Genomic DNA, 25,572 nt, shown 5'->3' on the forward strand with positions numbered 1-25,572 from the left:
TTGGTTTGAAGTAATGGTAAAGGTGGGGGTGGGATTTTATCCATGTGACACTGAAACACACAAATATCTTTACAGTTTTAAACAAATCGACGGGATTCACGGAAGTTGGCTGAAATGAAACACAACAAAGACCTTCCCAGCAACTATTGCCTTGCAGTTGCCTTTTTATGAACAGAAACATTATTACATAGTGAGATCCTTAAATCTACCAACAATGAACAGGCACCACATACGATCAGAACAAATAAATTTTCACTCAGTTTCAAAAGAACAACTTCCTTTTGCTATTACAGCAGCAATCCAGATCCCAAACTGTATCTATTTATGAAGATTCAAGTTGGAACAAGGCAGCTCATTACAAACCCCCATCCACTTTTTTTGAAGTATACTGAATAAAGACTGCCTGTACCTTGCAATGTAAGAACAGTGCAACAAAATCTTTTATTGCTGACCAGGAAACAGTTCCACGTGATTAAAACAAAGACTTGTGCCCTTGTTCAAAAACAGTCAGATAATTACGAAGTATCAGACACTAATCATGTCCATACAGTTTAAGTCTGCTTCCTTGTGTACAAACACAAGAAAAACAAATCACTAATTTTCTGCAAAACTAAGTCTTATTCACTGTGAGACTTTTTTGGTGAGTGAAATGAAGGAAATGGTTCTGATACAGTGAATAGCTGTCTCATGAAGTTATCTTAGTAAGGAAGAAGGTTCTGCAGCAAGAGTACGTCTGAAAACTGTTTAAAAATATACACAAGGAGGCAGGACTGATGAAAAGCTACATGTAACCTTAGATTTACAGCCTTACTACTGCAACTCTGCAAAATACAAAATGGTTTTGTATGAAAAATTTTAAATAAAACATCTTTTACATGATTGAAAATGCATAGTTTACAAGTCCAGCCTTGTATGCCTGTTGTCAGTTTTACAGCAAAGAGGGACAATGTTTTGACAGATGACAATACAGGATAAGCCCTTTATCACGTTTCACTTTTATTGAACATTTTCTGCAAATGCAGATTACAACCTTGCTTCAGGTTGCACGCATCAACTTAAGCCATGATAAATCAATACTTTTGAAATCCAAATCCTAGTGGTAAGGGGTTAGGTAGTGGTTGATTTCTATAGTTAGAGAAATTACAACAGTGTAACAGTCACTCATAAAAGCAGTATGGTGCAAGAGGCTCTTTGGTGCCAAAAAATTGTCAGTGATGCATTTATGAACGCTACCGAGTAGAAAGCAATCCAAATTACAACTCCTCCTCGCAGTGCTACAGAAACATTAAAGGACACTGGAGACTCCCATATCTTGAGCAGTCTGCGAAGAAATATCACCATTAAAGAAAAGCTGTATAAAAATCAATAACAAAAGACTTAAATGAGAAAGTATATCCTATCTTTCATCCTGAAATACAGGTCAGGTATGGCCCAGCTCTCCAGCAGGCATATTAAATAATCAGATTTGAGGTGACCTACACCTTGAGACCTAAAGATCACTGCCTTAATCTTACACCCATTTATATGGGCATTTATGTGGTAATGTACTTGCATCATCTAAATCTTCAGTAGCGCCTAAAGAACATACTGCTTACATACCAGCATGCATCCAGAACATAGTCATATGTCAAACACGTAGAATTATGTAGAAACCCCAGATTTCAAGTGAAGTCTAAGAAATCTTGAAGTAACTTGCAATTCACGTATCTACTGACTCATGATTTTTTTTTTAAACCGGGTAAGCGTAACAAAAATGCAGACTTACTTGTGATTTTTTTTTTCCAAACTACAATGTATAGGCCGATCCTCGCGTAGATATACACATATATACAAAATTTATAGAAAAACAAAAGTCCTGTAGACAAGATTCCTAACTTGAGCGGAAAAACACTATGTATACCATAAAGGAGAAACAGAGATAAAGGGCCAATTCTGTCATCACAAGCACTTACGGTTCCACACTAACTTCAGTCATTATTGCATGCATTAGATGCCCAGAGTTACAAGTGTCTCTGGGTACAGTTGAGCCAACTGACTAAATTGCTCTTCTAGTATATCTCACTTTCAACCTGATCTAAAAGTCAAGATACTACTTAGCATGTCAAGTAGAAGAGGAGGAAAAAAACCTCATGTGATTTGCTACAGCATTAAGTGTAGTTATTTGCACAACCTGGCTGGGTTTAACAAAACTGCAAGTTTCCATTTCAAAATCTATTCTAACTTGCAACACCTGCATGGTAAGAAACAGAAAAGATAAAATACGCAGCTTTTCAGACACTCATTTAGAACTATCATCTCTAAAATCAAACATTCTGTTTCTTTTAAAATGCAAGTTTGCTTCACTGAACTATCACTGCAAATCCTACTTTTTTTTTTTTTTTTTAAATTGTGCCTGCCTCAGTGTATTTCAGTATACAGCTGAAACATTTGCACCCCCTAGCTGTCACAGGTAAGACACAGTACTTGTATCTAACTTACATTCATTTTCAACTTCAAATTTATTGAGGCAGTTTATATCAATGTATCCATAAAATAATTCAGAAATAACCCAAGTATACCATTTAAACATCTTCATGATTTATCCATTTACACACTCAGTACACAAACAACCCAGCCTCTGTACAGGTTCATCACATGCAAACCACCCATAAAGACAAAAACTTTAATTAAAAATAAGTCACAACTCAGTGTACTGTTTCAACTGCATCTCCATTTACCAAATGGCACATTGAATATTCTCTAAAATAAGATGTTTTTAACAATCTTGTTAAAAAATTCTTGGGCAAAATATTTCTAGACTTAAAAAACATCAAGATTTTTCAAAACACTCAAGATACTATACAACTTATAATAACCTTGAAATAGGTTTACAAGGTTGTTAACCAAGGTATTTACATACCAAATAATGTAAAGCAAAAAATTCGTATTTCTAATGACAAAAAGGTGATGCATTAAAGATTTATGAAATTAAAATTAAGGCTCTTTGTTATAGTTCTTTATGTAACTTTACATAATAGCCAACTTTGGAAATGTCAGTCTTGCACATTCTTGTCAATCTACTGCATTTAAAGCAGTAGAGTATATTAAGTATTACTTTGAATAATTACATTGCTACTTCTATGTTTGAGCATGCTTTTGAAACACTGTAATTATGAAATATTTACAATGTGTAGCCTTCAAACTTTATGTAAAAGCACAAGTATGACTGTCTGATTTGAATACAAACAACATACTTGCAAAAACGTTTTTACTTCTCAAAATTAAATGCAAAATTACTACAGTCTTAAGCAAACCAGCTCTGAAAAGTTTTAATGTGTGCCTGAATGTGGACAGTAAAAGTTATGTGAAATTACTCAGACAGTACTGTTTTTCATTTTAGACTGAACTATTCTTTGTATCAGACTGTTTTCTTTAAGCATGTAGAAAAATTAAATATTTTTTTAAAAAATTATTCCAAGACCTACATATACTTTCTGAGCTATGCCTATAGGTTTCTTGAAAAATCAATACTGTCTAGCAGGTTGTAATGATTGGTCCACAGTTTATTTCAGGATGGGTGTTCAACTAAAAGCAACTTGCTGTTTTTCAACGTCATTTCTCTTAAAAAGCACAGTGATATAAAACACTGAAGACAGAACAAAAAAAAATGGAATGGTAACCTAAAGATCAAATTCATTAGCCATTTCTCCTACTATATCAAAATTTGTAGTCAGAATTGTCTTTATTGACTTTATTTAATTTTTGTACACAAAGAAAAACATGTCCATATCCATCATGAACAAAAACTTTAAAAGGCAGAACTAGAAGACATTTGTGTCCTTCACCAAAGCAAAGCTGTGCTAAAGGTTCCAAACATTTCCATTTTTAAAATAAATATTTTCTTTTTTCATTGTCTACATTCCAGTCTTCAGAATGTCACTGGAAACTGCAGCCTATCATGAAATACACACTTTTAAACAGAGTCCCAGCTCACTGTGTTTGGTAGCTTGCCATACCATATCCAGCTTGGTTAGGTATTACAGGAGCACCTTGTCCCTGGGCAGGTTGAGCACCAAATCCACCCATCCAGGCAGCAGATGGAGATTGGCTTAAAAAGAAACAAGATGGTTAAAAAAAGAAAAAAAAAAAGAAAAGAAAAGAAAAATAATCATGCAAGCTAGTCAAGTTATTTACAAGACAACAGACAAAAAAAAAAAAAAAAAAAAAGAGAACAACATACTTCCTACACTACTATTCATACCAAAATAGAACAATTTCTTCTTCTTCTTCTCTTTAATGAGTAATTCAGGTAAAGTGCTACAACATGTGATCCTTGAAAATATCATAAGGTTTTTAAGAACAGCCCCACAAACCTTGGGTACTAGCTGCACAGGACAACTGCCTCCAAAGGCACATACATATGCAGGTGGCTCTAAGTCAACATCAAGGATGCAGAAATGCAAAAAATTTCCAAGACCTAATTGGCATGAATACCAGTGATCGGTTTATCAGGGCTTAATATGTTTAATTGCAAGAGATAATGAAGAATTATGTAAACAAAGAAGTTATTTTAAAAGTATGTTAAAACAAAAAGTTGTTGTGAAGACTTCCGTCTTCAAGAGATCAAGTATTAAAAGCTCACCCAAATTCTGAAATGGCACAAGTTAAAGTGTCAATATGTAGCTTCTTCTCTCCAGGGTTATGAATGCTTCAGGCAAATACCTGGGCTCCCTGGCTCAGACTCTCCAGCATTCACCACCTCAATTTGGAATCCAGAAAATTTTTAGATATCAGACAAGACCACCATCCAAAACTTCACCAAAGGAGTCGTCTTTGTGCCTTGACTCTCAAAACACCCATACACATAAAATGCGTGATTGAGTACAAGTCAGAGTGACTCACCCCATTATTTGGTCCATGGTAATCATTAAACATAAGCTTTAATCATGTAGGAGTCCACCTAAGGCTTGAAACCTTGTGCAATCCTTGAACCAAATGAGCCTGAAACTCAGATATAACATTCTTGGAATATTCTAAAAAATTAAATACAATTACTCACTCTACTCCAAAACCCTGTTGATTCCATGCTTGGCCATACATTCCATATGATGGTACTTGCCACCCATTAGCCATATATTGCCCGTACTGTTGTGGATTTCCATATACTTGGCTCCATTGCCCCCATTGACTGTAATCCACCTAAGGAGAGAATAATTCATAGTACTTCAGGTTCTAGAGATGGATCATGTTCCTTTTGTGCTGAAGGCAAATTTTTTGGCTATATCAATCACAGGGCTGAAACAAGTAATAATGAGATCAGAAACAAGACATCACTGTGACTTAATTAGATCCTTGTACTGAAAAAAGTATTTGAGTGTATTTTAAATACCAAAGAATATTTGGTTGGATAGTCACCTAGTCTGCAGTTAGTGAACTAGCAAGAATCAGAATTACCTCAAAGTTTCTCCCTATCTTGAATCATATCCAGAAGACAGTAACAGATACTCCATCAAAATCACTAGCCCAATTTGAGGAACAACTGGAACATAACTGAGACAGAACATGGAATTTCATAAGAAGTCTAACACAAAATTTAGCTATTGTAACTGGGAAGGCATTACAGGTACATACACAATTGCTTTTGTAATACAATGAAAAGGTTAAAGTTACCTGTTGGAAGTTTTTAGTCATGTCAGGGGATTCTTTACCCCAATAACACTTAACAACATGTCCTTCAATTGTGGTTCCATTAACTGAAACAATAGCATGTGCTGCACTTTCATGGGTTGAAAATCTAAAGAATGTAAAAACAAACTAATGTTATGCTTTATAGTACTTTCACTTGAGTGTTAAAAAACAGTGACTCCATACATACAGGAAATCCAGAGAAAAAGATCTGCTTTCACAGATATTCATCTTCTCAGGTAAAAAGATTGGTGGCCACTTTTAAAAGTTCCAAATTTTTCTATGAACATATGGTGACAGCTTTTAATGTATCAGCAGAAGTTCAATCAAGTAAATTACAGAAAGATGAAACATCACTACATGAACAAAATCACAGATTTTATTTTTCTCTGTCCATACCTGACAAATGAGTAACCTTTTTCCGGAAACACCCTTATTTCCATAATCTGTCCAAATGGTGAAAAAGTCTGTCTCATAAGTTGATCTACAACATATAATGTTTTTGATTTAGTAACCATCTTCGTGTCCAAAAAGCTTCAATAATAAAAAAATAATAAAACAAATCCTACCTGTTAGCCCTGAGGCAATTCCTCCACAGTATACAGTACAATTTTTTGGACTTGACTGATTTACTACATCTTCAAACCTCAATTGTTTCGTGTTATCTATAAAGAGAGAAGGCTGTTTTTAAGCAGTAGGCTAACAGCAACCACAGAGTCCCAGATACTTACCTTGTACACAAGTATGAATTATACATTTAACAAACACATTCAATATTTTATGATAGACCAGTAGCGCCACCACTACATTCATATAATATACCAAAAACCCCTATTCTTTAAGATCTGGAAGTCAAGGTAGATATGTAATTAAGTGCCATGATTTTGGCAACATTATGTTTTATTCCTCCATTGAACAGCGATGTGCAAGAGAACAAACACAACATAGCATCACATGAAGGTCTTACTTTCTTGTGTACTTTTGGGGGCTGGTGGTTTCCGTGTTGCCCAGTTAGTTCTGATCTGACGGCCTCCCAACCACTGGCCTCCCATGTGTACAATAGCATTTTCTGCATCCTAAAGAGATTAAAATAAAGATTATAAACACATCAAAACAAGAAGCATGTACAAGTTTACTTCTAAGAAAGACTTGGTTGTCAGCTAATTCTGTTGACAAAACCAGTAACACTACTAAAAAGATTACGAAATTCTGAACAACCACAGCAAGCAGCCAAAAATGAAGTAACATGAAGCCAATCGGTTACAGAGAAGGCCCTCACAAGTGATTTGGTGAAAACTTCCTCCCACCCCCATTTTTCACACACCGGTTAGAAGCCAACTACAATCATACACATACTACCTTTACACAAAAAACATCTGTAACAGAATATTTGAAGGCTGCTCAAAAAAGTACAAAAGTCATACAGATAGATGCCAGAAGCAATTTCTGAAATAAAACAACTATAATCTTAACTATAAAAAAAAATGTATCAAATTATTTTGCCAATTGACTGTATTAAAAATACAATACACAAAAGTATATATAATAGTAACAGATGAAAAATCAGGAAAGACTGTTTAATCAAAATACCTCACTGAAAAATTTCTCCGATGTAACCCCAGTAACGGTTATACCATGCACTACATGTTTCCAAAAGACAATGTGTAATAAGATCTAAATGTGTTTTTTCAGAATCTTAATATGCACTCAACATAATAGGCCAAGTTCAGGTAGAAAAATCTACAATTCTGGGAAGGCTGAATGGTAGTTACCAAGAAACTGTAATGCTGAGATACAAATAGATTGAGCACACAAGTTTCCTTTTATTCATTACTTGCACCAACCCCCATCCCCATCCCATCCTCTCTTCTGCCCTCTGGAGGCATGCAATGTATGTCTGAGCATAGACTGCTTTGTAAGTTCTCTAAATATTGAAGTCATTGTATGAACGCACACACACACAAAAGAGTCCATGGCCCACGTGGCTTAACTTCTTATCTGGAGCATGAATTAGAAGACAATCTTTAAGTTCACATTGTAAGCAGAAACATCTAGTAAGCAAGGGACAAGTTTGCTAACACTTGGAAGAAGCAATTTTTTCCCCAATGGCTTTGAAAGAAGAGAGGCAGAGCAAATAGTACATGGGTTTGAAATGCTTTTCCAAGGGCACAAAGCTTAAGAAAGAAAACACCAAGCACAAAGAACAAAGAGGACATATGGACAAGTTGAAGGTGGGTGGCTAGCATTGTCCTGCCTCACACTGAAGGCTTCCAGCTGTAACAGGTTCATCTCAAACTCAAATCACTCAGGACCTCGATCTTCCTAAGTTTTAATTACACAGTGTGATCATTTTGAAGACAATACATAAATACAAAAGAGAAATTATGAGATATCAGCAATGAGAAAAAAACCTAAAAAACAAAAACAAGCCACCAGAATTTAAAAAAAAAAAAACAAAAACAAAAACAAAACTATTCAAGCACCCTCACTCCTAAAACATAGTAAGTTACAAACTGACTGGGAAATGAAAAAAGCTCTCATGAATCTTGCTGCCAGTCTTGAGGATCACAGCTACGACAAAAATGGAATGTAGCCTGTGCTGTAACTGTTCCAGGTCAATGTAGGAGTTTGATTTTTTTAAAACTGTGGTGTGCATTAAGACCTCAGACTGGAGTACCTAAAGTCCGGGAACATATCCCACTTCCCCAAATCTAGCAGGATGACAGTAAATTCTGAAAAACAGGCCTTAAACTGCCAGCTCAGGATGGTTGTGCCATAACCCTATAGGTGCAGCTGCTGTTTGAATGAACCGCAATAAGAACATAAATTTTAGAAGTATGTTTTAGTATTACATTTAGAATTCATCCATTAATTTTGCAGAGTGAATACAGATTTTAAATCGGAGTTTTTGTGCCTCAGTCTTAAAAGAATCCAGTAACTTGCATTCCATGTGACTGTTACAACATTTCCCCTATGGTCACAGAAACCAAACACAACCATATGATAAGGGAAGAAGGGTACAAAGAAATAAGACATCTATTCCTCTTGTCTATTTCAGCTGCAACACAAAATAAATGAAATGGAAAAATACACTAAATCAAGGCATTCAATTTGTAGTATCTTAGGGCATTTGCAAATCTGAAGAAAAGAAATTCCAACTTTTTCTTCCGATCAAGATTCAGCTTCAGATAACTTACAGAAGATAGAAGAAGAGTCTTGACAGGTAGGACTTCTGACTACACAAACAGCCTTATATGCCTAAAATCCTTAACTGTGTGTGTTTCTCCTATGCAAAATATGTAAGGAAACCAGTTTACACAGTTTTGACATGTTGTCCCAAACATACCTCTAAACACGTACAGCTCAAATTTCCAAATAATTTTCACAAATTTCTTAACTCTGTCAAGCATTTATTTAACTTCCAAATTACCAAGAATTATTTGTGGAGTCAGTTGTATCGCTATAAATGGTAGGGCATAGCACTATTTTTACCAGTACTATACTGATTAAATTCTACAAATAACATCTTTAATATCTGTATCAGAAAAGGGTACTAGTCACTTGTCGGAAGCATTTTTTCCTAAGCATGCATAACATTATCCATTACATAACACCATCCAACGCAAAACCAAGAACAACCTTCAGTTTTACAATATGCGTAAGCAAAATGCTTTAGAAGTACAGAATCACCTCTTAGCTGTAAATTAATTACTCAATACAAAGAACCATCTTAGATTTCAAAACAGTCTAACAACTCAAGCAAAGGACCAACCAAGAGCTCTCCTGAGATGCAGAGCTCAAGCAAATAAATCCAGCCATACTTCAGCGTATGACACACTTGGTTGCATTAGGTCCCCAGAAAGACTGAGCTTTGGCACGAACCTAAACCTGGCAAACACCAGGCCCCGCTGCGCAGCGTGGCACTGCGCTCCTTAGGACGGAGGGCTCCGGGATGTCGTTTTCCAGGGGCTCCTACCTTAACTGAGGGAGCCGCACCGGACCTGGCACAGTGCCTCAGCTAAGAGACCTAAAGCGCTACTGATCGGACCAGGCGCCCAACTCACTGTAGGAGGGATGGTTCCACAGACTAAGCTGAACTACCCTAACACACCCGAACAAGCTTTCTACATTCAGGAATCTTGTTTCACAATGTCCTCGAATCTTTTTTCGCAACGTTCTCATAGCATCGCTGTCATCTGAATTGTTTCAACCCTTAACCATAAATAATGGAAGTTTTTGACTAAAGTATGTTTGTCCCATACACGCAAATTTATTTCCCCTGGGTAAGTCTGATACCTAGTGAATATATAAACAGAGGCGCAAAACTAGAAGTAGAAAACAGGCAATTATTTTAAATCTACATTGTGATTACTCACCAGTTTGTTATAAAAAGATACAAAACCATAGCCTTTTGACTTTCCAGTTGCCATATCTTTAACTACCCGTGCATCCCTGTGAAAAGAAGCACAGCTATATGAGGGTAATATTAATAACCTGCAAAATAAAAACTAAAAGGAACCACACACACTGTATTGTGAGCATAATTTTTTCTTATAAATTCAGTTAGCCCTAAAACTACAGTCATTCCTGAACTCTCCCTATTGCTTCTTTACCTGTTAGAAAAAAGCAGTAGGACAAAAAAAATAACATGTAATAAACATGCAACCTATCCACATAACCTATACTGGCTAAAACTAGAATGTTCAAATTTGAAGTATAAGAGAAACAAAGTTTCCTTTTCTAATATTCTATTGGCTAGGGTCCTCTAAGGTTTACTGTTCTATAAATTACTGTAACAATTCTATCTAATTTACCATGCATTTTCTAAATAGTTAAATGTCTTCTGCCTAGTGATACAAAATATATGAAATATTAAAAAATCGAAAAAGAGGAAAAAATAGGAATTAAAAGGCATACATGGCCTGTTAACAGATTTCTTTATTTTTCTTGGTCAATTCTCTACCATCATTTTGGAGTTTGGGTAGCTGTAAATTTTGAAAAATTGACATTTTCAGAAATTTAAGAAAGGAGAATAAAACTAACAACAATGCTAAGCACACCAGTACGAAAACAACAAATTTACACAGAAATTTTAGTGAGTAAGTTAAAATGATTGGAAATATAGAACTGCACTGAATATAGAATGTTAAAATGTAAATACTAAAATATGTATATATAAATAATGTATAATAAGAATAAATAGAAATGAGAAAAAATCTACAACTGAGTTCCAGTGTGCACAGTTCCTTGCAGTTAGCCTTCAAGATCCTGTCCATTCTTATGAGCAATTCTGCAAAATAACCAGAATGCTATTACTTTTAATTGTGACTTGGACTTTAGAAAAACTGCAGGTCTCAGGTATAAATAATAGATTGAGAAACAGAAACCTGAATTATTCTTTTTAAATTGAAAACAGTACTACTTACCACATTAAGAGACAAAAAGCAAAGTAAACAAAATAGCAGAGGTAAGAAATAAGATTTATGATTCATTTAAAAATATGCGTACAGAACAAGAGAAAAATAAGAATTTTGTTCTTAGAAATATATTCCTGTAAAGTAGTACAAAAACGTTCATGTGCAACTTTGAAAGATTTATATAAACTGATAGAAGATTAACAGACTTTTTTTAGCAGTACTCTTAAGGACATACATACTTTAGCACTCACAAGGATTCTTATAATTTTAAATATGTTCAATTAAAATACCAGGTGCTTTAGTATCACGTGAATTATCTATGAGAAGTTTAAAGAAACATTCTCTTAACTGGCAGAAACGTGCACATGTTACAAATCCACCATTCTTTCATTTAAATATTACAATCTTAATTCATCCCCTGTTATCATCCAAAAAAGTAGATTTCATTCTCATAAGTATTAGCTTTTTTCAAAACGTTCACAAGTTATTCAACTAGCTGCTTCATAAAATTATATTCTAATTGCCCAGTTTTCTATACTGCCTATGAAACGCAGTATGAATGCACAAAAAATACACTGAGGATGCAACATATACCAGTTGTCAAGTCACTACTCTGTACACATTCTGAACAACAAAAAGTCACACTTAGGAACAGTAATTAAATTTTAATAAAAAGTTGAAGTACATTAGCATATAAATTAGGTTAAAAGCACATTGCTTTCAGCAAAACCAGAGCACAATTACATTACTGTATTTACAATCATGATAGATACTGAGATGAAACAACAACCCCCCTTTACTGCCCACCCAACATGACAAAATTAACATCAGAAAAATTATCCAAAAAGATAAGAAATAACATTTCAACTCAGAAACAAATTTTCACTGTCATATTTTCTAACTAATATTGGAAATGTTTATTACGATACTTACGATATTTTACCAAAAGGAGCAAATGCTGACTTGATGTCTTCTGTTGTTATTTCTGGACTTAAATCCCCAACGAACACATGGAAGTGATCTGAAAATAAATAATTTACTAATCAAATATTTAACTGCTATCTAAAATTTCAACTCCTGAGAAAGTGATGCTCTGCACACAGCACTGGGAACCAGGAACACCCAGGATTCCATTTGATGAGCAGCAGCAATTTAATCTGTCCACTCCAGTTTCCCCAGTTGTAAAGCAGAAACAGAAGAATTAGTTTGCAAAATTCTATTAAACACAAGATGGGAAGGAGAAAAGTTATGTTTAAATGCATTTATGACAAATTATTACCACGTTGTGAGGTATTTGTGTAGAAGTGATACTGTGGCATTACTTTACTTACTGGATGTATCTTTTTTCTGGCTACTTGGTGTTGTTGCCCAGTTTACTTTGACCTCCTGAAAATAAGTATAAGATTTAGTATAAATTCACAAAAGTCTTACGTTTTATAAGTTCATTCAAGGGTGGGTTACAACTGTCAATGTTTACAAATCATCATTCAATATAAAATGCTGTCATAATTAGAATGTCACAAACGATACGTTTCTTAAACATTTCTTTTTTTAAATCAGTATTTTGAAAATATTATTCTAACAGTACGTAACCTTGGTAAACATCTTCAACAAAACAAATGCCCCACGGTTTTATTAATATTTTTACACAAACCTATATTCCTTAAATCTAAGATTACAATGTAAGCAACTTACCTTTCCCAAAATTTTTCTCCCATTCATAGCAGCTAATGCAGCAGCTGCATCTCTGTGTTCATAAAATTCCACAAAGCAATAAGGGTCATTGCTTGTATGCTGCAAAACAGAAAATCCAACAGAAGAGTTGACCCTTCTGCTATCGGGTTGCTGAGAAGAAAATCCAGGAAAATATATTACTTATAGCTAGAAACTTTAAGAATGATTTGCATTAGATTTATGAAATAGCCTTTGACATTACACTTAAATGCAAGAATTATGAAGATGGACTTTTTATTAAAGGTCTAGCAATTTCTGAAGTATAGTTTACCTTGTATGAGGGCTCAGGACTTTAGGTTTACTAAACTAAAAATAATTCAACTACCAGAAAAGTGATCTGCAGACTGGATGGAAGGGGGGGAAAAAAGGGGAAGAATGGAGAGAAGAACAAAAATGGTCTTCTGCCTCATATATATACACTCAAAGCTCAAAATGTTTGTTCCCCAGATACATTTTCGCCAATTTTCTCTCTCCTCCTACTTAAGTCCTTCCTTTTATTTGCCTGAAACTCACTAGCGGACAGCTACCTAAAAGTTGCATATTCTCAGTCTCAAGTGAAAAATGTTATACCCACCAACTGCAAAATATCCCTTTAAAAGGACTCAAAATAGTCTGACTGAGGGGAAAAAGATAATCAATTGATTGTTACTCTGTTAAATCTTGGGCATAAACCGGTTTTTTAGGATGGCCTATCAAATAACCTTTAAAAATACTGACAAAGCTCACTGAAGTATTAAATGTACCAGAGTATTAAGTGCAAAGAATGTAAAAGTCTTCAGAAAAGTTGATCACGTGGAAATGATGATTAGAATGCAACTTTAACATTGGATTTAATCTGCCTAAAAGATGTAATGAGTACAAAAACTAGAGCCTTACACCAAAACTACATTAACTACTCTGCATGTATGTAAGATGATAAACACTTAATATTCAACAAATTATTTCTTGCATGGACAGGGAACAGTCTAGCATGGAAAGAAACTGCTTTCTTGCATATCAACCTCCCCCAGCATCAGGTAGAGCATAGCTCTAACGCAAGTTAAGAGTAGGCCTTTACCAGTTTTACTATTTAACTTCTGAAAATTCATACACACTTATATGAACAAAGAAATTCTAATTCTGCCCCGTAAAACTGGGTTGTACATCTTCAAATAGAATTCTGTCTACACCTGAACAAGGGAGGCTATTAAGATCTAATAGCTGAACTGATCACAAGGCCTTGAAATACCTAAAATGATCAAGTAGTATGAAGGCATCCTTCTAAATAATGTCAGTACTAGGTGTCTCTAACTGATGCAAAATGAACAGACGAGAAAATAAACCTGAGATCATAAAACAAGAGTTTAAGTCACAACAGCCATGAAGTGCTCTAAAAGCATTCACCCCCAATGCCCCAAAACGATAAGCCTTAATTCACCCCTCTTCCCATAGTACTTTCCTGCTGCAATGAAAACAAGATTTGGGAAACTCATTTAAGGTCTTAGCAGATTTAGTGCAGTTTATGCTTCAACTGAAGTGCAATTTTACTTTTAGATTGTGGGGAGGTCGTCTTTAGCACTAAGAACTTGTCTGAACATGCGAAGAGCCTCTTTTGCAGGTGCCCAGATCTTTAGGTATTCAAGACACCTGTAAATGCTAGTCACACCATCCCCCGAGTATCATATACCCCCCCCCAAAAACACTTGAAATAGCTAAACACTTGACATGTTCACATCACACATTTTACAAATGAAAAAGAGTGAGCAAACAGTTGATACGCCTGGCTAAAGAGGGGGTTGGGGGGGGGGGAAATCATAAAAGTTTTGAAAACATTCAGGTATAAACTTGACCAATAACGGTAGTAACAATGGACAGGTAAGAACCACTTAAATGCAACTCGGTGCCTATGAAAAGTTTACAATTGATCAGGACAGATGGACAGTATGGACAGGTACTTTGACAGTTAAAAGCGCTGTAGCTGCAGGCCAGTTCCAGTCTAGAATCCAACCTGCACTTGCTGACTGCTTGGTGACAGGTGCTAAGGTCAGCCCAGTGCATTCACCTCCGTATGACTGAATATAGCTGCAAGTAGCTTTTTGTTTATCTACTTATTTCATAAAGGTGTCTCACTTGTTGTTTCTATGGTTATGTAAAAATCTTAAAACCACAAAGCCTAACTCAAGGTAAAATGAGTGTTGGAATTTCTCATCTGGTTCTCAAGAAATCAGACTGATACTAACATCTCTTGAACAGCTGAAGGTTGGAGCAGCAGTACCTTATTTCTGAAGGGCATATGACGATCAAAACTGTTTCTTCAGAGAAAAACTCAGAACTACACTCTGTTATCCTCCTGTTTAGTTATCTTTCTCCAATGAACTTATAGAAAACACAGTAGAGCTCTTATCTTCACTAAAAAGTTTTAATACAGTGCCACATGGGAAATCATTAGTTAAGACAAAGATGAGAGTGATTAAACAAGCATCAGGTGGATAATAGGCAGCTAAAAACCAAAAAAGCAGTGTGTCACCTTGAAAGGAAAAGACAACCACAGAGGAGTTACTACTAGTGTTCCTAAAGAAGTCTGGTCGCAAGACTTGCCTTTTAATACTTTCATTAACAATCCTGACAAAAAAAATGTGACTGTACTCAGGAAATCTGTAATTACTAGTATGAAGCATAAGTAGTACTAAAAAGTAGGAAGATCGTACTGAAAGCCAGAGTTGAAGAACTGAAGATTAAACCTAGCAAAAATTCCAATTAGCCCCTGCCTGCTCAAAGTTTAGCAGTTATAAATGCAGAAGGAAGGAAAAATATTAGGGAGCAAAAAGTTGACTAGGATGTCTCAACGAGATCACAGAAATGGCTACCAACCCTAAATGTATCAGAGTATTTACAATGGAGAGAAGAAGTATTAATACTTACCAACACTTTGTACAAAAGACCTTATCTGGAATATTATGGAAATTTTGTCACTTTTTTTCAAGAAAAAAATAATTTAAGAACAGACAGGTGCAGACGAGCTATTCGCACTGGCACAGAAGAGGCTCAGGAAGAGTAAAACTTATTTTGAAGGATTTTTTTACTTTTCATTCATAGCAAAGAAGCATTTATTCGAGAGGGAAAAGAATTACAGAGGCTTATGTGAAAAATGTGAAAAAGTGAAAAATGTACAAGATAGCCATGAATAACTCTTGAAAGAAGGTTTCTGATCATCAGAACAAGGTGGTTCTGAAAAGAGGGGGTAACAATCTTTTAAATGAAGTGCAATCTCATGATCAGCTGGTAAAAGGTATGTCAGGGCCACAGGCAAAAGTACAGGACTGTACACAACAACAGGTGTCTTCTGCAAAAAGCCAAACATAATCAACCCAAAAACCCCCACTACCAGTAATGTCAAAAGAAGCCCTCAACTCCATTTATTTTGCACAACTTTATCCTAAGTTACATTATATTTGCTAACCCCAGATGTGGAAGGCCTTACCTCTGTTATCATTTTACAGCTTTTGCATGGTCCAATCTGGCTGAATAACTGAAGTATAAGAACTTCAGTCACATCTCTGGAGAGGTTTCCTACATAGCTACACAGGGAAACAAGAAACCAACATTTTAAACCAGAAATTTTCATCTTTTCAAATGTAATTAAGATTTTAAAATCTTAAATTTGATTATGAAAAATCTCCCTTTAAATATCCCAGGTATCTTAAAGACAGTATTAACAAATTATTTCATGATATAGTTTTAATGCAGCATTCATGTGGTTTCTAAATTATAAAGTTGGCCACAGAGCTGAGAACATGAAGCTTGATTCAGACACAGTACTGGACACAGATATCTAGTGCCAATCATTTCTTTGGCAGAGAAATGTCAAACGCAGGAAGAACATTGCTCAAGAATGTTGGGCAGAACAAGCAACCAAGTGGGCAAAGATGCTTTAATTTTCACTTCCCACTGAGCATCTAACCCAGACTACTCCTGAATTCAGGTATAAACCTACATCTAACCCCTATTAGTTCAGTAGTAGCTATCAGACATAAACTGTGCTGCCTTGCAAGCAACCAACTCAATTCTTCTGTTTTCCTCAACATTTGGAAAACCAGCCCGCTCACCAATAGGCAATTTATGCAGCATTATGCCATAGGAATGCTCCACACAGCATCTATCTCAACAGCTACCACCTCTGTAAAACTCCCCCAAATTTTGGCAGTGTTATTTTAATATCACCCATACTTCCTGATTTTTTTTTATTTATAAAATCTTAGAAATAATTCCAAGTTTTGAAATACCTATCAGATAGAGTCCTAGATTTACCCAGATAGCCAGAAATCCAATAGCCAAGTTTTAGAACTACTTCTAGATACTCTGCTACATTTTACACTCATAAAAAGTAAAACCAGGTCACAGAGATGGCCAAGAGAGCCATGCATGCAGAACTGTATTCTTAAAAAAAAAAAAACTAATTTGTAATCAAACTGTAAACAAAGCAATCAGTTAAAAGAAAGGCTTGTCACAGCAACAGAACTCAAAAGTCATCAGCACAGGGACATTCATTATCTTTACAAGTAAGCCTGTCAAGACAAAGTATTCAAATGCAACCAGTAACACGAGCAGAACTTTTGTGATTCAGCTGTTGAAACAATATACATTTTATTCATTTTACTCTGATCTATTATAGAATGTCATAACACAGAAAGCTAAAGTCAGTCTGAGCTGTTAATACACTTCAGTGAACATAAATGTGAACCAGCATTTCTTAGTCTATGCACAAGCCAAATTCTTTTGAGTACAGCAATTTAAGTGCACACACTTCTTTTGCTTAATGGGCATCCCTTTAAAAATTTTGAAAAGCAATTTGTGTTTAACAACAGGATTTTCATCTAGCTTCAGCAAAATTAAAATGGACACTATTTGTTTTCATCTGAACACCACACGATGATATCAACAGATTTTTGTTTATGTTGTTATTCTTTCAGCAACTATGAAACAGTTCTGCACTTTCTCAGCCAGGACTTCAATGCTACACAAGATCCAGAGTGAGTTTCTTATATATCACATCACCTGAATACAGAAACATCCATTAAAAGCTTTCATGTACTCCTTACTTTCTGACTAAATATGTATGAATTAATAGAAGTCATTAATAGAAGCTACACTTGCAGCCTGTACTGTTGAAGCATTTCAGTAAAGTTAAAAACTACAGAATTCTGCAAGACCCATTACAGGACAAATTGCCCATCTCATTGACTTCTCAATTCACTATTCCGAAAATTTAGCAGTTAAATATTTATCCATACCTTCCTTCTGAAACCTTAACTAAATTTTTGCTAACCATTCACCAAGATTAATAAATCACTAATTGTAAATCACTAATAGTTTTAAATGGAAATATTAACTTTTGCAGATACTACTAAAATCAGATGGAAAATATAGTTACCAGTAGGAATTCCCACATAAAGTGTCAATACTGCTGTGAACTTATTACTAGTACTTGTTTCCTTTGTGTTGTAGAACAGTGTAAGTTAACACCATGCCTTAACAGCATACTGATATAAGCACCTGTACAGTAGCACTGACATGAAATTAAATACAGTGAAGTCCTACTAACATTATTGCTACTGCAAAATCAGATACAGTAAGGAGTACAATTAACACTATAGAAAAACAAAATCTCAGCCTTTTCTGCATAATATTAATATGTATTTTGGAAACGCAACAACTCTGAAAAGCAATCTGAAGAATTCCTCTTCATCTGACAAAAAAAAAAAAGCCAGGAAAAGCCATTCCTTAAAAGTCTATTCAATTAAGGTTAAGATAAATCACACTAACTGCTAGAAGAGACACTAGGTGGTTTTCGAATACCACTATGTCTTCATCAAGATAGTTGTGAGTGAGAATGTTGTATCATTAACTTTAGCTATGAAACAGGTTGCCTCTTCATAAAAATCAGCAGTGTAATTCTGGACCACGTGACTGCTAGATTCAAATGGAACATAAAGTCCTAATGGTCCATTAATTCTCTAAATGTATCTGATAAATACTGCCTTGATGTTTTAATATTACCAGAGTCAGAAGGCATTAATACCTTTCACAAGTTGCTAACACACTGAAACTTGAGTAATACACACGCTAAGAATACTTCACAATAAAAAGTTCATGTAACAAGGACAACACCCACAGAGACCCAAATCTCTTGAACTGCATGTAAAATACAGGAATACAAACCTCTACAGCTTTGAAACAATACACTAAAAAATACAACTTGATGGTTACTTTCACATCTTTAAGTAAAGTTGGTTGCAGTAACATTACCTCCTTCAGTACAGTTAAAGATGACTTAAAAACACCAGACAAGCAAACATCATCCGTGTACAACGTTTGAATACTATATAACTAAGGAAAGAAATACATTCAACGTAGTAAGAACAGAAACCTTACCTTTCTGGAAACACAGAACTTTCCTCAGCTGATGCTAATCACCTGCCACACATGGCCAGCCTATTGGCTCACCCAGTTTTCCCCTTTCCAGCTGAATTTATACATGATATAACACAGTATTTTCTATTCTACTTTATGAAGCCAAAATAAGCAGAACTACACCTAAAGAAAACATGGCTTTTAACATGCTATTGCATGGTATTTCAATCTTCTTGTTTAGATACATTCTAGAGGATATATTATTAAAACTTTTAAAAAATTATAAAACCCAACAGAGAAGAAGCACTTACTATACTTTTATAGGCTGTTGTCTTGGTTAATGTGACAGGGCAGCAAAAGTTGTGGCTTTTTGCATACAGGCAATAGTGTTTGTTCCCTTCTGCAAGTTTGAAGCACTTAAATACCAATTAATAAGCACACACACACAAAAAAAACCCAAACCATATATATATCACTCCTGATATAAATTTAAATATTACACTTTTGAATGCTGCTGACAACACAAAGAATAACAAACTGTATTTGAAATTCAGAGATCTTGTAGAATTATCTAAAGAATAAAAGAAGCACATATCAGCAAGTAATGAGTTTTAGAATTAAAGTCTTTGGCTTGAACAGAAAAATCCTCTTTGTGAAGGTAACCCATTTTTTATTGTATCCTAGACAGGTAGGGAAGAAAGGGACATTTACAGCCACTACTTTTAGGTCCACAAAACTCCCCTACATACTATTTGGAGGAAAGATAGTAAATATGTTTTCACACTCACACAGACAACGTGCAAGAAATGGCAGATTCCATATTTAAATGAAGAAACTACGATAAGCAATAAGGTAATTGAATTGGTGACAAGTCCATAGAAATTCTAGTAGCATCTCTGCCTAGCGCCAGCGAGCTAATGGAAATAAAACGATACCAAGAGAAGTCCACTCTGTAGACTCCACTAAGCAGACAATATTCCTCCATAAGAGAACTGAACCGAAAGGAAGCGTAAGAGAAGTGAATCCAGCTCCTGGTTCACAGCTGACCTTACACACCCTATCCAAATTCCATGACACTAAGAATGTAACATGGCAAAGCTAGTGACTTAACTCATAGGTATTCAGTGACTGTTCCTGAAGTTTTTCCTAAAGCCACTAATAAGAAGAACATACAAATTTGGAACTTTTCTTCCAGTTATCAGCGACATCCAAGAACATTTGCAACGCATTAGGTTTCTGATAGTTTAGTTTTCACTTTAAAGTAGAAACAGGACTTTGATACAGCTTGTGAAGGAAGGAAATCCGACAGTACTCACAGAAAACAGAGCTTTCAAGTGTTCGATTAAAAACAAACAAACAAAACCCCCACAGAAGCCCACAACTCATTTTAGGACAAGCTAAAAATTTACACATTGTGAATTTTCTATATCACATTTGAACCGAGGGGTGTGACAAATCCTACAAAAAGGCCCCCCCTTCTCAAGTTATCTTCAAATTGTTTACAGCAGTAAGGAAAACTTTTTGGCAGAAAATATTGAATGTTATTCTTCACATTTCTATAAAGACCTAATAGTTATGAAATGTGAGAAACAAAAATGCAAGTGGTGTCTATTTTCCATACTAAGCCTCAGAAAATATTCTGAATTCTTAAAAGCTCACGACTGACCTGTCGTGACTGAAAACAACAGAACAGCCCTGTCAGTACTGCAAATGGAAACAATTATTATTCCTGAGATATTTAAGATGGACATAAACATTAGGTGAACAGTGGTTAGGTGGATTTTTCTGTTTATAATTAAAAAAATTGCTTGCAAGTGTTAAAAAAGAAAACTCCTTCCTAACCTACAGGTTTAGTTTTTCTTTCCTGAAGGAATAAATGAAATACCAAAGACATTCATAAACTATCACTTAAACTATCAACCAACTGCTTATGCACATGATCAAATAGCTAAAGAAACAATTTGTTCTCCACTTACTTCCCCCCCCCCGCCGTAAAAACAAACAAAAACAAAGGAGTTCAACTTACAATATTATTAGTTGTTCTTGGGGGGCAGTGAGTTTTACTTCTATGAGAGATCATAACTGCTATACAGGAAAAGTATTACCCAGGACAATAACCTCTAAACCCAACTTGCAATTCTGAATTTAAAGGTATTTCAGATAAAAGTAGGGACAAGAGGGAGATGTAAGAAAAGCTACAGCAGAATATTTGTGTTTTATGAAAAAAGCCCTCAAATAATTACAGGAAAGTAACCCTGCATGACTGTGGTTCCTACAAAACTACTAGGAAATGAATGTATATGCTGTTTATGAGTTTGACAAATTAGACAGTCACATGTGTGCAATAAAACATCTTGGGCAGCTGTAGAGATGCTATTTCAGACATCTTAGTACAAATGTAATTTTTTCCTTGTCAGTGACTATGGGCTAAGTCAGGTCATCAATTGATGCGTTAGTAAGAAGAACCCACTCCCAATGTAGTACCAAAACTTGTTAGCGGTAAAAGAACACTTTAAAACTTAGCCTAGATATAGCACTTATTTAAAAAAAAAAAAAAAAGAGCCAATCAGGAAGAGAGGAACCTTGATAACAAAACTGAGTAAAACGCTGTGTAACTTTGCTCTTTTCCCTCCTCTCATTCTAAAGCAACACTCTGAAAACTACGTCCACTATCAGGGCCAAGCCAGGTCAGACCATTTGGGTCATCAACACAAAAGGCATGTAAAATACCCTTATTTAAACTATGCATCTTGGGGAGCACAGACTAAGTAAGTACTTATACTACACCATAAATAAGTTAAAAGAACTTTTGCAGATGTAGGAAGGAGAAAAAACACAAATTGCCTCGAAAAGCCTTAAATGCCAAGTCATCATTTTGGTAGTGGAAACAAAATTCGGAGATTATTTTACTCTGTTTCAGTAGTTTCTTTAAAGTAGCCCTCAATCCAAATTATCTTTGAAAGCCTTTCTGAAGGCTACTGTCCCAAAACCTGACTAGACAAAGATTTCATTTGCACTGTCTTGAGCTGTGTTTCTCATATGGGCAGCCTGAACATTGTAGTGTTGAGACTGCCTTTCTTACACGGACAGCCTGAACACTGTCCTCTTCATACAGTACGTAACATCCTTTGCCAACTGGAAACTGAAAATCTATGAACTAGTTACAACAATCAACAACAGAATTACGTGCTCTCGAGTGCCTCACCATACATACTAGCCCCCCTCACGTAAGTCAGTAGGACAAAGAAAACCCATCAAAACCATACCTGCAGAGTTGAAAAGAACTCAATAGCAACCAAAAAAGCTCAAATTTATAAACAGAAAACAGGTGACAGCCACCAACTGATTAAACACTGCCTAGAGAGACACGGCCAACATACAGTTACTTCTTTTGCCAGGGCCCAAGAGGCTGTTACTGAGCCATACTGTGAAACACTGGAGGGAAAAGCAGTTTCTCCTATCCGCCCGCTACGGAGAGTCTCCTTTTGCGGTGTTCCCCGTCCCACCCACCGCAGGGAGAACACAAAGAACTTCCCTAACGCCGGGACCGCCGTGAAGGGGACCCGAGGACGGGCGACCCCGACCCGCTCCTCCCGGCGCCGGCCCCGGGAGAGGCTTGCGCCCGCAGGCCGGGCAAGCGGGGCTTCCCCCCCCCCCCCCCCCCCGCCGCCTACACCCCCCCCAGGCACTGGATAGGGACCTGGTCAAATCGGGGGTCCCCTCGCCGCCACCCGGGTCTCCCCGCGTTGTCCCCCCTGAACCGGGGCGACGCAAGCCTGCGCTCTCCCGAGCCGCCCCGTCTCCTCTCCCCTCCCTCCCTCCGCTCCCCGGCCGACACCCGCTCCCCCGGCCAGCTCGGCACCCCCGCTCCCCATCCCTCCCCTCACACGCTCTCTCCTCAAGCACCCTCCGCTCCGCTCCCGCCCGCCGCCTCCCTCCGCACCCACGGGGACACCCCCCCCCCCCCGCCGCGGCCCCGTTCCCCCCCTCTCCACGCACCCGCGCCTCCCCGCCCCCACCGCGGCCCGGCCACGCACGCCTCCGGGAGCGCATCCCCACACACACACACACCCCCCTCCCCGCCGGCCCGGCCCCCCTCCGCCCCGGGCCCGCTGGGGCTCACTCCCCACCCGGAGGCCCCGCGGTCCCTTCCCCACTCACAGGGTCCTGGGCTGCCCGTCGTCTTCCATAATGGTGGGCGAGCGCCGCTCTCAGCTGCACCCGCCGGGGCAGCGCCGGAGGGGGCGGGGGGGGGCGGGCTCCGCCGCGCAGGGAGGCGAAGGGAAGGTGAGGGTGAGGGCCCCGGCTCCCCCCGCTCCGTCTCGCCCCCTCGCCAGGTCCCGACACCGCAGCCCGAACGGGAGAGGGAAGAAGCACCACAAAATGGCCGCCGCCACCAGACACTCAGGAAGCCGCGCTCTGCGCAGCCGCGCCCCGCCGGGCCCGCTCCCTCTCGGACCGGATTCTCCTTCCCGGTCCCCGCCGCCGCGCCGCGGAGCGCGCTGGGGATCGTAGGCACTGACGGAGAAAAGGCGGCGGGACGGCCGGCGGGGGCCCACCGGCCTTCTGGGTGCTGTAGTCCGCCGGACGCTTCACCGCGCCGCCGGCCCGCGGGGAGCGACGCCGGGAAGAAACTACAGCCCCCAGCATGCCTAGCGGCGCCGGGCCAGAGGGCGTGCCGGGGGTGGGGGGGGCGAGCCCGGGCGGCGCGGATTGGCCGGCAGCAGCCCGGGAAGATTCGCCCGTCTGCGCCGCCGCCTCCCGCCAGCGCCGGGGCCGAGCGGGGCAGGCCCAGGGCCCAGGGCCCGGTCCCCCCGCGGGGGTGCCGGCGGCCCCGGCCTTCAGGAGTAGCTGGGGAAAGCCCGTGGCGAACCACGGGCCCCCGGGGGTTTCTGTCCGGTAGAGGGGGGACCTGACGGAGCGAGGCTGCGCTGAAGTGCGGCGGTAGTGTGTGCATAAACGACGAAAATAAAAGGGGTCTGGTACACCTCAGGGGGCCCAGCCGGTAATTGGTAATCGCGTTGCCGCCTGTTTGCCTGAGGGGAGCCCGGTTTCTACCGGAACGTGTTACTACTGCGCGTCGCGTTGGCGAGCGGAGGTCACGGTTTCACGTGCCGTGCCCACGCGCTAGCGGTAACGCGGCCTGCCCGTCTTCAGATACCGCCGTGCGTAAGTACCGTACCACTTGCAGAGGCTGCGATCGGTAGGAGATGCGCAATGCTCAAGGGGCTCACCAAGAGCAGAGACGATGGGGAAGGACGCCCGTCTGCCTCGTTTCGTGCCACGTACGCCGTAATGAGGTGTTCTGTAGGAAGCAGTGCTGTAGGGCGCTGTTATGTGGGACCGTGAGACCAACCTCTGTCGTAGGCACAGAAGAAAGCGCCGTTAATTAGGGCTTTGAACCCTGAACAGGGGTGGTATCACAGAGCAGAACTATGTGCCTGCGACTGGGACTCGGGACAAACGACAACGGAGCCGTGACGATGTCTCAGAGAAGTTTCGAAGGAAGAAGCCTTGTGCATTATCATCCTTCGTCAGCAATTTCAGCAGAGGCATCGAGCAATGGTTTCTGGAAACCCTTCTTCTGGAAGCGCTCTCCTTTTTACATCCAACATAAAAATCCTTGCTAACGTCATTAAACTGTTCTCGCTACAAAAAAAAAGGTTTAATAGAAGAATTTTTATGGTAACTTATCTAGTGAGAAGTTAAGTTAGGAATTGTCAGTGAGGAAATGGATCAGAATAGCTCTGCATAGGCGGAGTACGAGCATCCTCACATGCAGTTACTGCAGAGTAATCACAGCACTCTTACTCTGGAAGAAATTCAATTTGTATACATATTGAATGTTCAAGTACTCTTAAATACTCTCCCTCTTCCAAAATAGTAACATCATGGAGAAAACTGCATATATACTTACCAAACTAGATATTTTCATGCCTGCTGCTCACACAGTAATGTTTTCCTATCTTTAACTTAAACACGCAAGACTGTTGCCAGGCATATATTTCTGGAAGAAGCTATTCTAGCTCATAGATGCAGATATAGGTGGCTTAAGTAACTTTTTAAAATGCATTAAAACCATAGAAGATTGAATACATAAGGAATGACTGGAATACTCTAACCGTGGGTTTTGAATAGCCAAAGATCTGCATATAAAGAATCTGCATATCCAGCAGGGATCAAACACTTTTTTGTCAGATACTGCCACTGGCAACGGCAGTGGAAGGAGGCACGAACAACAGGGAGAGAGGTGGTGGGTACCGGTGGCGGGGGCAAACGCCAGCTGCGTAAAGCTTTGAAGTGGCCTGCACAGTGCCCTGCCTGTGCCCGAGTCTGAGACCTGATATAAACCACATATTTCCCTAGC

At 38.5% G+C, this 25,572-nt stretch overlaps 1 protein-coding gene across 6 annotated transcripts; it reads right to left on the reverse strand.

Moving 5' to 3' along the window:
• Positions 1 to 418: 418 nt before the first annotated feature.
• TIAL1 (TIA1 cytotoxic granule associated RNA binding protein like 1) lies at positions 419 to 23,630 on the reverse strand. Of its 6 annotated transcripts, none has more exons than XM_052798421.1 (12): positions 23,367 to 23,630; positions 16,276 to 16,372; positions 12,777 to 12,926; positions 12,413 to 12,467; positions 12,015 to 12,102; positions 10,041 to 10,116; positions 6,632 to 6,740; positions 6,234 to 6,329; positions 6,064 to 6,148; positions 5,650 to 5,773; positions 5,039 to 5,178; positions 419 to 4,087 (listed from the first exon to the last, which is right to left on the reverse strand). In XM_052798421.1, exons 1-12 carry the CDS (start codon positions 23,393 to 23,395, stop codon positions 3,970 to 3,972), a joined length of 1,167 nt encoding a protein of 388 aa, XP_052654381.1. In that variant the 5' UTR covers positions 23,396 to 23,630; the 3' UTR covers positions 419 to 3,969. The 6 variants fall into 6 exon arrangements, with proteins under 6 accessions (XP_052654381.1, XP_052654382.1, XP_052654383.1 ...); XM_052798422.1 differs by having other exon boundaries at positions 12,777 to 12,875; positions 23,367 to 23,629; XM_052798423.1 differs by lacking the exon at positions 23,367 to 23,630 and adding an exon at positions 19,517 to 20,526.
• Between the last annotated feature and the right edge of the window lie 1,942 nt (positions 23,631 to 25,572).

The sequence above is a fragment of the Harpia harpyja genome, chromosome 10 (genome assembly GCF_026419915.1).
Source record: "Harpia harpyja isolate bHarHar1 chromosome 10, bHarHar1 primary haplotype, whole genome shotgun sequence".
Taxonomy (NCBI): Eukaryota; Metazoa; Chordata; class Aves; order Accipitriformes; family Accipitridae; genus Harpia; species Harpia harpyja.

Excerpts from the sequence above, each read along its gene's own strand:
- TIAL1 (XM_052798421.1), bottom strand. The coding sequence starts at position 23,395 with ATGGAAGACGACGGGCAGCCCAGGACCCT. Across the intron at positions 6,330-6,631 it reads CCCCAAAAGTACACAAGAAA|ATAACACGAAACAATTGAGG; the intron begins GTAAGACCTTCA and ends CTCTCTTTATAG. Across the intron at positions 4,088-5,038 it reads CAACAGGGTTTTGGAGTAGA|CCAATCTCCATCTGCTGCCT; the intron begins GTGAGTAATTGT and ends TTTCTTTTTAAG.